At 43.4% G+C, this 15,188-nt stretch overlaps 1 protein-coding gene across 1 annotated transcript in view; it reads right to left on the bottom strand.

The window, feature by feature from the left end:
• LOC138296011 (geranylgeranyl pyrophosphate synthase-like) overlaps window positions 1-15,188 on the bottom strand; it is a 137,729-nt gene that overhangs the window by 36,005 nt on the left and 86,536 nt on the right. The window contains exon 3 of the mRNA XM_069234714.1: window positions 3,441-3,514. Within this exon, the coding sequence (XP_069090815.1) occupies window positions 3,441-3,514 (74 nt within the window). The remainder of the gene's footprint in view (window positions 1-3,440; window positions 3,515-15,188) is intronic.

Genomic DNA, 15,188 nt, shown 5'->3' with positions numbered 1-15,188 from the left:
TCGAGTGCACTGTTGGTGCAGAATTCCCCAAGGATTTTCAGGGTCACCGTCCATTTCAATCAGATACTGAAAAGGAATTTGGAGTCATTGGAAATCAGGACTTGTTGAGCAAATGAATGGTATCCTGAAGTCGAGACTTGCAAAGATGTTTGTGTCCACAAATCTAAAATGGCCTGACGCACTACCTGATGAGTATGAGAAACATACCCGACAGGAAGACTGGACTGACCCTGCATGAAATCCTCATGGGCAGAGCAATGAGGTTTCCAGCGGCTCCTGCCAATGCTCTTGTGGACAAAACAGATGACATGGTGTTGGACTACTACCAGGGTCTGGCTGATGTAGTTCACTCTTTCTCTCATGAGGTGGAGGCCACCGCTGTGCAGCCATCACAAGATCAAAGCCACAACCTGAGAGCTGGAGACTGAGTTGTGATCAGAAAACGTGTGAGGAAGACTTGTTTGGAGCCTCGGTTGAAGGGCCCTCACCAAGTAATACTGGTTACTACTAATGCTGTGAAGTGTGCAAGAGATCCGAACTGGATTCATGCCAGCCATACGCGGAAAGTACCCTGTCCTCTGGACAATAAAAAAGAGTTGTTGAGAGTACCAACAAGTTCCGGAGAACCTCCAGAACCAGAGAAGGAAGCTGGAGAATCAGAGACAGAATCTGAGCAGACCAAAGACAATCCAGACACTCCTGTGAGAGATGAAAAGGAGGACCTACAGGAGGATGACATTGAACCAAACTCAACTGAGGTAACAGGAGAGTCTAGTCAGAGAAGGGCTCTCCCAGAAGCAGATGATCTTGAAAGACAAACAGCAGGTTACAGACCCGGAGGAGGGAGTTGAGTTGGATCAGAGTCCAAACGATCTGACTCCTCCAAGAAAGATCGCAGGTACTGCAAGTCAAAATCCTGCAGAACTAGAAGCTGAAAGTCCAACCTTGAAAAAAGCATTAACCAAAGGACCACTGAAAAGAGATAAGTGGCCAAAATCACAAGCCAAGAGAAAATAATCAATTATAGTAACAACAATCAAAGAAGAAGTAGAAACCACAAGAAGGTAAGATTTGAGTGATGGAGAGTTAAATGGAGATCGAAGATTGAAAAGAAAGCGAATTGCAAATCGAAGATACCCACGGTCCTGAATGGGCCTATGCAACAACTAGTGATTGGCAAAGTAAATTTTTGTTATTTAGTTTTGATCGTGAAATTCCAGGTCCATACTTTGGCATTTGAAGTTGGTCTATGAACTGAACTTTGAGAATTCTATGAAACTGAGAAGACCAAAGAGACAATTGAAACAACCCGAACAGCCTCTTAAAGTAAACTGATTTGACAAGCTGCTAAGCTGATTTTGACATAAGTTACCGAATTGACAAATGGCCATGGAAAAGCGACTGGAAGCTTTAAATAATTGCAAAAGAAGATTTTTGTTTTGCTGCATATTGATATTTTTCCTTCTCTTTCTTTCTGATCCTTTACAGATCATGAGTAACCACAAGGAGCAGGTTATAAATCATGCCTGCTGTAAAAACCTAGGCATTGGCTTAGCAATTGTGTGCATGATAGTATGTCTGCTGTTGATCATGAGTATGCGCTTTCTTAATAAAACTGTAGCAAATCAGACCTCTGTTTTAGAAACTTCTACTACACTTACAGAGTTAGACAAGCATAAAAGGGATGGGATAAATTTACAAGTGGATAATCCACAAACAGATCTTTCCACAAATGTTTTCTATTGCTTATTGCATGAATACGTTGAAGCAATGAATGTGAGAGAGTGTTATGTTTGCACGCAAATTCCTTCATCAGTATAGAAAGGGATAACCTATCATAGTATGTCACTTTCGTATGGAATTAGTTGCAGCCTTTATTAACAAGGTTCTATAACCAAGAATACATCCAGAATTTGTACTGTAACTCTTGAAAGCTTAATCATTAATGCATTAGTTAAATTGAGATTGTTTCAACGCTTTCGTCAGCCTGTGTTGTTTGTGTAATTTGGTCTTGAGATTGATTTATGTGATATTAGCATTGTTAATATAGGTAAATAAACTTTCAAATTTTACTAAAAGACGTGCTTATTCATGGGCATAGGGGTCATGGTGCGTAAAGATTCTCAGTGTAAAGATTACTGACTCAAAACTTCTGAAAATTGATTTGTTGAACATGTTATGTGGTTGCGGGTTAGTTTATGTGTAAAAATAGTGAACATGTTGGAATCACTCTAAGCGTAGTCAAAAGACACGTTGCCTTATAAATAAATTACCAGAGATCAAATAAGGCCAGACACGCTCACATAACCAGTGAGATCCAGAAATACTCACCTAGGTGAGGCTTTTCGGGATTTCCAAATATGGGATTTGGTCCCAAGAACATGCATCTTCCCTCCATTCATCTGATGCACAAGTTATACGTTGTACCACTAAGCCTTGTCTGATCATGAACTTGCTTGTCTTGATCATGAATGTAGTTCTCTGCAACACTGACAGAACTTTCCTCTGAAGGCTCAGGCAATGTTCTAATCAGAACTGAAGATAACTATATTATCTAGGCGGATGACACAATGAGATAAACAACTCACAATGACATGGGATGCATCTTCTATATCACAATATTTCTGAAGCATGTCCTTGTCCAGGGAAGTAGCTTCAAGGAGGGTGTTTGGGGTGTTACAACCACCTACTAAATGTATTCTCCAGTAAATAGTTGGATATAAGTGCTTTCAGGTGGGTATGGTGAGGATTTCACACAGGATTTTAACATACAACCACAGACTAAAACACACATGCACACACACTCTCCTCTCTGTTTTGAAGTTCTTACAAATGTTGGTTGTTTACTAAATATTTAGTTTTAAGTACCACCAACATATGCCAGCATGATTGTTGGGAAATCTGAAGCTCCCACTCCCCCAATCTTACTGGTCAAGCTATGTCCCTGTTTGTGTCTCAGGAAGAAGCCATTGTCTCACAGATCACCTCTTCCATGTTGGAAACCATCGCTGTAGTCATCTCCCAGACCAACACAAAGACTTTCCTAGGTTCACTTGGGTAAAACTGTTGTACTGGAGTCTAATATAATACAGATGCTGCACTGCCTAAGCTCATGACATGCTATGTTTTTAAGATTGCCAACAGTGCTAGTGAAAAGAAGAACTGCCCAGAGATCAAAGATGGAAGGCTTCTACTTTTCCAGTTAAATGGGATGTATTTCTCATCTCAAATATGGCAATGCATGCTGGCCCTGCTTATATTATATAAGTGTATTGTTTAGCAAGTGTGATTAAAAATGTCATCAATGATTACTTTTTGTTTCAAATGGGGCATCATTTATTTATTATTGTTTTAATGTATAAGTAAACACATTCAAATTGCCCAGAAAGAAACACCTGGCATGATAAGCAGAGGAGAACACTCTGACGCGTGAAAAATACCTGTGTTTTGTCTTCTGGAACATTCAGCCAGTGGTTGAAGGCTTGCAAAAGCATGGTCATTACTGGCGTCCTCCCTGAGAAAGATCAGATTAACATTATTTAAATATGGTATGAGTAAACAGTTCTACCAAATTTAGTGCTGAAAAAATTAAATTGTTCTTAACATGGAGCCCTTATATTCCAGAGGTGGAATCTGGAAAGCACATATAATTTTTGTATTTCAGTTTGTTACATACATTTTTGAAGTTTGTTTCACAATCATTACAAAATGTTGATGCTTAAGTGGTTATTGTACAATTCCTATTATGGTAATAAGACTGTGTTTTAGGGCAGCAGCACCAAGGCGTGTGGGTGACTGAGTCAGTCCCACACCATCTGGAAGCTGTCTACCTGATTCTTGGTTATCCTACAGTGTCTCACCCAAAACTAGACAGTAAAGGTGATTTGTGGCAACCTAAACATGACACTCTGACTCCTCACGGAAGTCGTGGTGAACAGATCCTAACCCTTTCACTAAATTACAAAAGACTCACACATGACAAGGCTGAAGAAGGGATGCAAGATGGATTTCAATACGTTTGTTGAAGCAATTGCATCCAATTATATAAAGCATGGGTTGCGATAATAAGACAGATGAAACATAGAACATTATACATTATTGGGCTGATGCCGCCAGGTATCCACAAGGTAGAGTCTTCATCAGGCTTTTAGTGGTGACCTCAGTTTGTTTCTCAATTGGGAGGTCTTTCCAAAGCATAATCTGGCATTTTAGGACCACTTCTGTGTAACTGAGTCACATTGTTTCAGTTCATCCAGTGGAGGTGAGTACCACTGGTTTGCCGGTGAGGGGACTGTGCATGTGCAGTGTCCATAGTGACATCCTCTGGCATGTCCAGGAATTATTCCAGATCCTGTAGCTCATGGCATTCTGATGTTCTTCCTTGAAAAGTGATGAGCATGGTGGAGGATTCCAAGAGGCCATATTTAATGTCCTTCTTCTTGAGTTAAGGGCGAAGATCCAGAAGCTGCTTTTGTGAGACATTTGTAGGTGCTGAGAAGTTTGCCACAAATATGATTTGAGTATTTTCATAATTGTATGGGCTGCACTTCTTGACATGAAGTGGTACTGGCAGTTGGTGGAGACCCGGGGGGCTGCGGTCGGGGAGAGGAGTGCTACATGTGTGCTGTACGGCTGGGTCCATCAAAGCAGCACTCAGGCAGGGTGAAGATGTGGGAGTTGCAGGATTAGGGGCCTCTGGGTGGCAGTCCAGTGGGAAAGACGACCGGCTGTCGCCTCCGCTGATCTGTATTTAGGACACTCAGGGGGAGACCCTGTCAGCAGTTTCTTCCAGAATGTGAGGCCAAAGATGTGGGGGGATTGGGGCAGGAACAGACAATTTATGCCTCTGCGGGGGTTGGGTGCAGGCTCCCCCAGTGTATGAGAGTACAGATAGTATCAGGGCCACTCCCTGAATCCCATGGATGAATGAGTTATTCGTTCTGAGTGATTTCCTTGGAGGCTGGAACCACCAGCTGGGGGAATGAGAAGGTTGTGTGATAGTTCCTTGCCCCCCCAGCACAAGCAGCATAAAGGATGTCTATTTTTGTAGATTGCCGCACTTCCTCCTCCAGCGGGTATTGGCATTATGGGGTGCCATAGGGAGTCTGGCCCCTCTAGGTAGAGGTGTGTGTGCAGGCCGCAAGAGCCACCAGAAGGGATGGTACAGAGGTGCTTGTTGGATGAAGTTGGGCCAATACAGTAAGCCTCCCCTCATCCGCTTGTTAACTGGAAACCAGGGCGCTGGGGAGTTAAGCCCCGGGCTGTGATGGGTTTGGTCCGCTGAGGAGATGGGAAGTCAGATGAAAGAAGGCCACCTTGGGGTGCGGTCAGTTCTCTGAAGTGGGCCCGCTGTAGATTCTAATGGTCTCCAGGACCGTCATAGTCCAGCATTTGCGATCTCTGCATGGGAGGAGGTGAAACAAGTTTCTGACCTGTCACACATGGCTCCCAGCAGCCTCTGACGCCACAAAGGGGTGTATGTTTCTGTGGCCCTGTGGTCAAAGGGGATGGCAAAACTGCTCACGCTGGTGTGGGGTCCCCGGGCAGGTCACTTCCCAACACTTCTGACCATCTGGTATGTGAGTCTTGTCATTATGGTGCTGCAGGTGTTCTCGTGAAGCCTGGAGAACTGGCAGGCAGCTACTCACTCCTTAGGAGAGCTAAGGGTGAGCCGCCATTCTCATCAGGAGTTAGCTCCAACCCTCCACGTATCATTTTAACTAGTTTGGATTTCCTTTTTTCAACATTATTTGCACATGACCATATTACACAAATGCATGCACAAAAGCATGCACAAATGAGTGCTATTGGATAGCAAACTTAACTACTTTTCATCAGAAACAACAAGTTACTCATCTTTGGTACCATTTTTTTCTTATGGATCTTCTAACTGCAGAATCTGCACTCTTTGAATCTCGACAGAGACCAGGCTAGATCTTGGAAATACTGCAATAGCTGCTGCACACTAGGAGGTGACACCATCGGGCACTCCCTGACCCTTATTCCAGAGTTTTGATGTGACAACACAATGCTCAATATTGGTGCCACACCAGCGAGCTTATTCATATACATTTACCACACCCTCTGTAGAGGAGGCGACGTCAAAAGAAGGAAATGATAGTCCAAAAACTAGCTGAAAACCTTATTACCTACAGAAAGAAACCCTTCAGAACTAGGAGGAGGATGGGCACTGAGGAATCTGCAGTAAAATAGATTATCCACCAAAAAGAGCATTACTGTGAGTAATTTGTTCTTCAGGTGGATACTTTCCACTAAAGATTCCCTACCTTTTAAATCAGTACCAAGCTGGTGAGTCTGAGCAGTGGACTCACACTAGGATGTTCTATAGCACTGAGTGGGCTAAATTACATTCCCTGCAGACCTGAGAGTCAACCCAGTAATATCTGCTAAAGATATGGTGGACAGCCAAAACCAGAATGCATCTGGCCAAGGCCATAGGAGCAGCTTTTCCCCTGGACGTATTAGTGTGGTGGACCTCAAAAGGCTCCTTTTTGACCAAAGCATATCACAACAAATGACAATCCACCTTTACAATCTCAGTTTCTAGATGGCCTCTGCTTCTTTTGCACTAGTGATGCCAGCAAAAAGTTGATTGTCCAAAGAGTGCACCTTTTTCTAATCAATATAATAGCCAAGTTAACTTAGGATCCAACCAATGATGCTTCTCCTCCTGTTTAGCGAAATTCAGAGGAGAAAAGAGTGCAGGCACCATAATGAACTGCCTCCATGAAAGGGTGACATCAGTTTTTGGAGAAAAGAAACCAGAGATCCACGTGCTAATATCATGAAAAAAGACGGTATATGGAGCCTGGACAGACATTGCCTGCAATTCAGTGACATGATGACCAGAAGGGATGTCAATTAGAAAGACAGCCTTGAGGGACAAAAGTCTCAGGGTGCAACAGTGTATAAGTCCAAAAGGTGAACACAGCAAAAGGTAAGAACTTAATTAGGGTCCAACAGATGGAGCTGGGGAAACCATTTGTAAGGAACACATTAAAGAGGGTGATTTGAACAAACGAGGGTGATGAAGCAAAAGAAAGGAGGCTGTAGGGGCTGACCAGTAACCTTAAATCAAAGCCTTTCAAGTCAGAAATAAAACAAAGAACATAAGGCAGATTAACATGCAGAGACTTGACATGTCTTTCCTTGCCCAAGGTAAAGATTCCGACCATTGACAAGAATAGGTGGACTTGGTGGATGGGGAGTGAGCAGCCAGAATAACATCCACTATCTCCAGTGGAAGATAAAGTCCTCTCAGTTGATTAATCTCAATCACCACACAGGAAATTGTAGATTTTGATGGTTTAGATGCAAAAATCTACCATGTCGTTCAGACTGCAGGACTTCCCGGAGAGGACATGGAGTGGAAGTCATAAGAACGGTTACTCTATCTCACATTTAGATAGAATTGGTTCAGTTGGTGGTGCTGTGGCCATAATTGACGGTTCCAATTTATTTTACTGCAGTCAGCAAGTAGATTTACAGAACAAAGCTGAGGGCCTTGTTTTTACCATACAAAACTTCAGATTACTTCCCCCTCCCTAGAATTCTTGTATATCTCCCCACAAGGTTGACTCACAGTTTTGTGAAACCCTAGCTAACACCAGCATGCCACTCTTTCTACAATAATCTAATTTCATGGTACTAGGGGACTGCAATATTCATGTTAATAACCTGTTGTGCAAAGGTGCTGATCAGTTGTTCAAACTAATATCTGACAATGGTGAACCCACACCTAATGGAGGCCATACCTTACATGTCATTTTCTCTAAGTTTTTCCACTATTGAAGTGGAAGAAATAGTAGCCCCTAGCTTGGTAGGATCATCTTTTAATCCACTTTCATCTTAAATTCTTCTCTCAACAGGCTCCCAAAGCAAATAAAGTGATGCCGTATCAGCCCCGGCATGCTGTTTTTAATGCTGACCTGAATTTGGTATGCTTTCAAGTTAAGGTTGATCATTCTGGAGATATTAACAAAGCGATTACAGCATTATATTTAAATCGCAGAATGAATTTCAACAAGATTGAGCCTCTGAAAAAAATAGCGGTAAAGTCGCTTTCTCAGTTCCGTGGTTATCTGCAGAGCTGAAAGTAGAAAAACTCAAATGTAAAAAACTAGAGAGCAAGTAGAAACTTATATTTGCAGGATAGGATCAATTAATTTACAAGTCCGCCCTGAATAGAGTTTAGGAAAAACATAAGAAGTGCTAAAGCCTGCATGCTTGCTGAACAGATTGATGTGGCAAACAATGTACCCAAAACCATATTTAAAATTGTAGTTTCCTTCCTGAATCCTAAATAATGTAAACAACCAATTCCCTCTTCTCAAGAGATTGCTGACAACTTTTCATGCTTTTTCCATGGCAAAGTTTTTATGTCTATTTCAGATGTAGAGACAGTCAAAACCCTGCTTCTCCCAGGTCGTCACCAAAACCTTAGGGTATCTTGCCACAGCTAACCACTTTTGACCAGATCTTTCTGAAGAATTCTGATATGACTATTTAAAAAACAGACCCAGCTCCTCACTAGATGTTTGTCCTCCCCACATAATCAAATGTGCAATTAACTCTCCCAACCCTCAGAATAACTCACTATTTATTCTCTCTCCAGAAACTGGATCTGTACCCACAAATTGAAAAAAGGCACTGGTGCTTCCTTTGTTGAAAAACAAAATTTTGGACCCATTAAATCCAAGCAACTACAGACCCATCGCCCTACTCCCCGTGTTGAAGAAGATGTTAGAATCTTTGGTTGTCAAATTACCAAATTTGTAGTTGAGAATAACTGTTCACACCCCTTCCAGTCTGGTTTCCGTGCAGATTTCAGCACAGAATCAGCCCTCCTAAAAGTGACAGACTTCATTAAAACCCGCCTTGATAATGGAAAGAAAGTATATTAGTTCTGCTTGACTTATCGGCCACTGTTGATACGGTTAGCCATGACATTCGGCTGCAGCCGGAGCTGGATAAATTCCTTTCTCTCAGGCAGAAAGCAAGCAATCATCTATCCCCCTACACCTCAGAATTTAATGAGGTTAACTGCAGCTAACTCCCGGTTCTGATTAACTTGGCATTTGAGATCAAAACATCAACAATATTTCAAATGTGTAAGGTTTTTAATTTGAATGTGGATTGTGATACTCGAGAAGCGAGTATCTCTAAAAACATCATACCTTCCCTTTCAGTCACATGTATATAGTATTGTATATAGCACCAATGCACTGTTTACTTACCTTGTCACTTTGCACTGGGCCATCACCTATAAGGAGCACCTTTTTACGCAATATTAGTTATTATGTGATTTTGAGAATAACTTGTTGCAATTCAAATAAAGGTAATCCTTAACTATGAGAAGGGTTCCATAAGAAACAATTCCAGTAGACGTCAAGTGCTACACTTCCCTGTGGGTACCATTTGTGCCTTAATGTAATCACATTTAGGCTAGAATATGCAAATGTTCTGTTACTTGGTGCCCCTCAAGAGCTGAAAGACTATAGCGGGCTTAGATTGCTACTGCTTATCTTGTGCTAAACATTCCACAACAAAACTAAGGGGCATATTTACATGCCCATAGGGCCACCTTGCACCACCCTATTGTCATTTTTTATGCTAATACGGCGTTAAAAAGCTCATTCCCCGCACCACATTTGCATAGTGGCATAATGCATGCATTGCACCACTTGGCAACCTCTTGCACCATCGTTGGGGGGCATTCCCACACAGGGAGGCCCGAAAAAATGGCACTGTGAAATTCACAAGACTTCACTGTACCATTTTTTATGTCATTTTTAAAGCCTGCTCAGGGCATGAGTTAAAGTGATGCACCATATTCATCTATGGGCCTCCCTGTGCTTTGCTGGACTAGCATCAACATTTGTGACACTATAGTAGCAAAGCGCCACAACAGCATCTGAAATTTTGATGCTGTTCTGATAACTACCGTCATGGTGCACCATATTGTAAATACGGCACAACCATGGTGTCATTTTGGGGGGAAAGTGTGACGCAGGAGAAGTGGTGCATCTGGACTGATGCTCCACTTTCTCGTAAATTTGCCCCTAAATCTGAAAAGGGTTAAAAACACTCTATTGGCATCCTAGCAGCCAAAGAATAAAATTCAAAGCAATCACACTCAATTTCAGAGCACTGCACCAGACAGGCCTGCTCTGCATTCGAAACAAGATTAAACAGTACCAATCTCTCAGAAATGTACATTGTACTTACCAAAAAATGTTGTACATCCCAAGAATACATAATTCTAGAGCTGGAGGCAGGGCTTTTTCCTCTCTGGCTCCTAAACTTTAGAACTCTCCACCTGACCACCTTCGGTATATTTCCACATCGGCTATGTTTAAAGCCCTTTTAAAGACTCATTTTCTTAAAGAACTATGAATCACTTTTTTCCTCTACTTTTTGCTTGTAAAGCACATTAGACGCCTGCATCTTATTGTGACAACTAGCACCGGGACGCTTCGGTTGGAGTAGCTGCTGTGGCCAGAAATCTTTTTCATTCATTTCTCATTCACACATATGCTCAGATTTGGCAGGCTGGAGTACCAGACTCTCCGAGCCTAATTCATACTTTATGGACGTCTCCTGTGCCTTTGACACTGTCAACTGTACGAAAATTTGCCACATGCTGAGGAGGTTGGGGGTCGTCCAGGGTTAACTTGATCTTCTTTGTCACCTTCATTAGGACCCTTTTGTCAAAGTATGATTAAGTCAAGGTGGGGGAATGAATCTCCTGTATGAGATCGTCTCGGGTGTAGGACAAGGGTTGCATTTTGTCCTCTTACTCTTTTTACTTTACATTAACAGTTTAGAGCTCTTTTGAGCCCTTAATGTAATGGATATGCAACATCTGTCATCTCTGTACTTTTATATGTGGACAATACTGTTCTCATTGTAAGAACAGCAGACGGGTTAAAGACATAGCTGGAGCTCTTCGTTTGTTGTATGAACGATCTGGATCTCACTCTTAATGTGTCAAAATCTCTCTCCATGGCCTGTGGCCCTCCAAAGCCCTAAAATACAAAACATTAGGGAAGTTAAGATTAACAGGGTGAAGTGTGTTAGTTACTTCGGGATTCACTTTGATGAGGGTTTGCAGTGGGGACGTTTCCAAGCTGAGATGTATGCAGTTAAAAGCTCGATCCAGGCAGTGTTTTGGTTTGCCGCCAGGCTTCGACATAAGCCTGTGAGGGAACGTAGGCATATTTATGAATCCGAATGTATGTTGATCGCTTTGTATGGCGCTGGTATCTGAGTTTACTAATACTGCAGAAGGTTGTTTTTTTGTCCACCCTCTTGGCTGTATCTAAGAGTACTGTGAACATTATTTGTCATACTGAAATTGACCTGAACTATCATGAGGATTTAGCTGGTTTTGCTCCATTGCATTTATGTCACAAAATCTGGCTTTGCCCAGATGGCCAATTTTCAAGATTATTGATTACTGAGGTATTAGCACTTGATCATGTGGCCAACATTCAATGGATTGCGTAGCTGAAGCATATTTTTAGAGAAATAAGCATCCCAGACCCTATATTGCTGGAGTCCTTATCTAAAGGAACTTTGAAGAAACTTTATTTTTGTTATAGAAACTATTGACAGATCCAGATAGTTCAATCTATGCCAACTGTTGCGTCCTCTTCTGCCCTCTGTATTTTTTAAAACTCATTATTGGATTTTTTAAATAATGCAATACAATAATGATAGACAGTGAGCAGGCAATAATATCAACAAATCTGGCAGATGTTTAAGATATCGGGGCCATCCAGCTTAGCTGTGTGACCGATGTTTACACTATACAATAGAGCAAAGAAAGTAACATATGAAACAAGAACAATAACAATACACCCACTGACAGCACCATGCCATATAGTGATCCACCCACCAGCACCCACCCACTCATAATGTAATCAAGCCATAAACGCTCTGATTTTGGCCTCCAGCATTCTCCCCAGCCGGGGACAGGACTGCAATTGTATCCCATTGAAATCATCCACTCTTCCCAAATTGTGGCCTGACCCAGCATGAAGCCAGACTAGTCTGGGTGGACCTAGGTGGTTATAACTTTGATCAGCCTGTTTGATAGGGCCTTAGCCCACGCCTTGACCTCGATGTTAAGAAGGGAAATTGGCCAGTATGATTCACAGCATTCTCGTGGCTGGTGCAGCTTTGGAATGACAATTCTGTAGGCTGTTCTAAGATTCAGGGGCAGCACTTTTCCTCTCAGAGCCTCCCGGAAGACTCCTAGCAGGTGGAGGCTCATGAGCGCCCAAGGGTCCTCAGAGAACTCAGCCTTGAAGCCATCAGGTCCCAGCAACTTCCCCAGTTCGAGCTGCATCAATGCCTGCCCCCTCAGTTTGTCTACTATGATGTCAAGTTCCAGTGACTCCCTATCCTCCGAGAGGGCTCGGGTAGGGAGATCATGGACAAACATTTCTAACTCAGAGTGGCTCTCAGTTTGATGTCAAGCATATAATGCTCTGTAGTAGGCTGCAAGGACTCTCGAGACAAGCCTCTCACCAGCCACCTGCTCACCCAAGCGTTCAAAACCTATGGCATGGGATCTAGTGAAGAGGCATCAGAGCAAAGCGAGTGAAGAGTTTTACTAGATTTTACTAGATTTGTCCCCCCCATTGATAAATGCAGCTCTGAGTCGCCATCCAAACTGCATGTACCTCATCCGACAGGGTTTGGCACAAAAAAATAGTGGCATGCAGGGAAACCCAAGACATGGCTAGGTAGTCCACATATTGAGCCTCCAACTTGATGAGTCTCACCTCCAGATCCTCTACTGCAACATCAGTGGGGTTCTGGTGTGCCACACAATAGTTATTAATGAAGCCTGTGCAGTGGCCTTCGAAACCTCCCATAGGGTCTCAGGGGAGGCCAGGAAACCCACATTATGATGCAAATATTCACAGCTAATGCCTTGGAGGACTAACTTGAACTCAGCATTTACAGGGGTCCAGTTACTCAAATGCCTCTAAGGTGGACCTCTCGACCGATGCATGGTCAGACAATCTGTGTGCCCGGATGTGTGCCACAAATATTGTGTAGCCCTGGGACATGGGTAGGATGGAATAATTCAGGCTTGAATAGGTCTTCTGTACATCTGAAAAAAAGTGTAACTCCTGTCCGCGGGGTAGCGAATCGCCAGGCATCCAATAAGATCATTGTATCCATGAGGCGAGCAAATAAAGTTCAGGGCGGGGGACCTCCCGAGCCCAAGGATAGATGGTCTACTATAATGTGAAACACAAAATCCATGTCCCCCCAAAGGATCCAGGGCCCAGTTGAGAACTCCATGATGACGTCTGCAAAAACACCTTGGAAAAAGGGAGTTGCATACACATTAATGAGGAGAAGGGCTTCTCCTGAAGAAGGCCAGAGATTGCAATGTAGCATCCCAATCCTTCATGCCAAGTCTGAATGTGGTGGAATGGGACATGTCCTTTCATGAGTATCGCTACTCCTCTAGACCCCCTATGAAACCCAGAATGAAATATCTTTGCAAACCCCATTCATACTAAGAACAGACATATATTAGCCATAAGATGGGTTTCTTGCAAAAGCAGATGTCTGTAACCACACTACGGGTAGCCCTCAAGGCCAGGTCATGCCTAATCTTAATGAGCAGCCTGTTCACATTCCAAGTAAGGAGTCACAAGCCGTGTGAGGGATGTAGCCTATGAGTGAGTATGTGAAGTGTGAACAAAGATGTGGGCACCTTCAGTGTGGTGTAAACAGTAGAGTAAGAATCTATGAGTAAATCTAACCCTAACTCCCTTACCCCACCCCTCATACTTCTAAAACTGGTGGTACCAACACCAGGGAATAGCCAACTGGGCATACTGGAGTCCATTCCTTACCTCAATTGCTGTATGAAATTTACCCCAATGAAATCCCCACCCATTAACTGAGGAACGCTGTCAGGTAGCTGTCAGATGACGTGGGAAAGCTAACTCTGCATCCAGCAGTATTAAGTGTGAAAATCACCATAGAAACAATAGCCATCAATAATAACATAAAACAAGCAATCAGTAAATAAATGGCAGAGGAACCACCGAAGGGAGCATGAAAGCAAAAGGTTTCAGGTTGGCTGCGAGGGCCTCACCAGGCTCAGCCCCAGGGTTGACAGGTGGGGGGACCTCACCTTCAGAGGTAGTGTGACAGTCCTGGGTCACAGTTTGCTCTGATCTTTGATCTCCATTTGTGTCTCTCCATGGAAGCCTCCTCATTTAAAACAGAGTCTCTCCAGTGCGATGTTTCTTCGCTCTTCAGACAAGGCCTCTCCTTTGTCTATTCCCAGACGTCCTCAGGAGTGTTTAAGAATAAAGAATTTGCCCCCAAACAGCATCTTGAGGTGTGTGGGTAAGAGCAGCATGTATTGTAATCTCTTGGCCCTCAGTTCTTGCTTAACACCTTGGAAGGAGTGATGTTGTTGCTGCACTTAGAGGACATAATCAAGGAAGATCATAATAGATGATGCTTCACAGTGCAACGCATCTCTTTTGAGAGAAGCCCTTAGTATAGCATCATGGTCTGTGTAGTTAAGTGTGCGGGTGATGATAGGCCTCAGGGGAGCCCAAGGCACAGGTCTAGCCATTAGAGATCTGTGGGCACATTCCACAATGAAGCATGAGGAGACAGAATCAGGCAGTAACCAGGACAGAAACCAGGTAGCAATGAAAGCAGTTGTTTTTGGACCTTCCATCCCTTCTGGGATTCCCACCACATGGATATTATTCAGCCGGAAACAACCTTCAGCATCCTCTGCCCATGCCACCAGCATGGCCACAATGTTCTGCAGGGTCTGCACCTCAGACTGACAGGTCCGTATGGAACCCTTGGCCTCAGACAATCAGTTCTCAGTGGCAGTGACCATGGCCGATGTATTGCGCAGATCTTGGCTTCTGAGAAAGAGGTCCGTTCTGAGCTTACCAACTTTTCCCTCGACAGGAGTGGAGTACTTGGATAGCTTGGAGGACGGGGGCATCTCCGGTGTGTGAGAGCAACTACCCTGTGTGGCAACAGGTCCAGATGGGGGCTCCTCGGAGGAGATGGTCTTGGTATACCTTTCAATAGTGCCCTATAAGTAGGGCTGAGGCAGCCCATCATGGCTAGCTTCATGTAGGGACACCCCCATGCCCAGA

The sequence above is a fragment of the Pleurodeles waltl genome, chromosome 5 (genome assembly GCF_031143425.1).
Source record: "Pleurodeles waltl isolate 20211129_DDA chromosome 5, aPleWal1.hap1.20221129, whole genome shotgun sequence".
Classification (NCBI taxonomy): domain Eukaryota; kingdom Metazoa; phylum Chordata; class Amphibia; order Caudata; family Salamandridae; genus Pleurodeles; species Pleurodeles waltl.
This window is presented reverse-complemented; position numbering and strand designations above follow the sequence as displayed.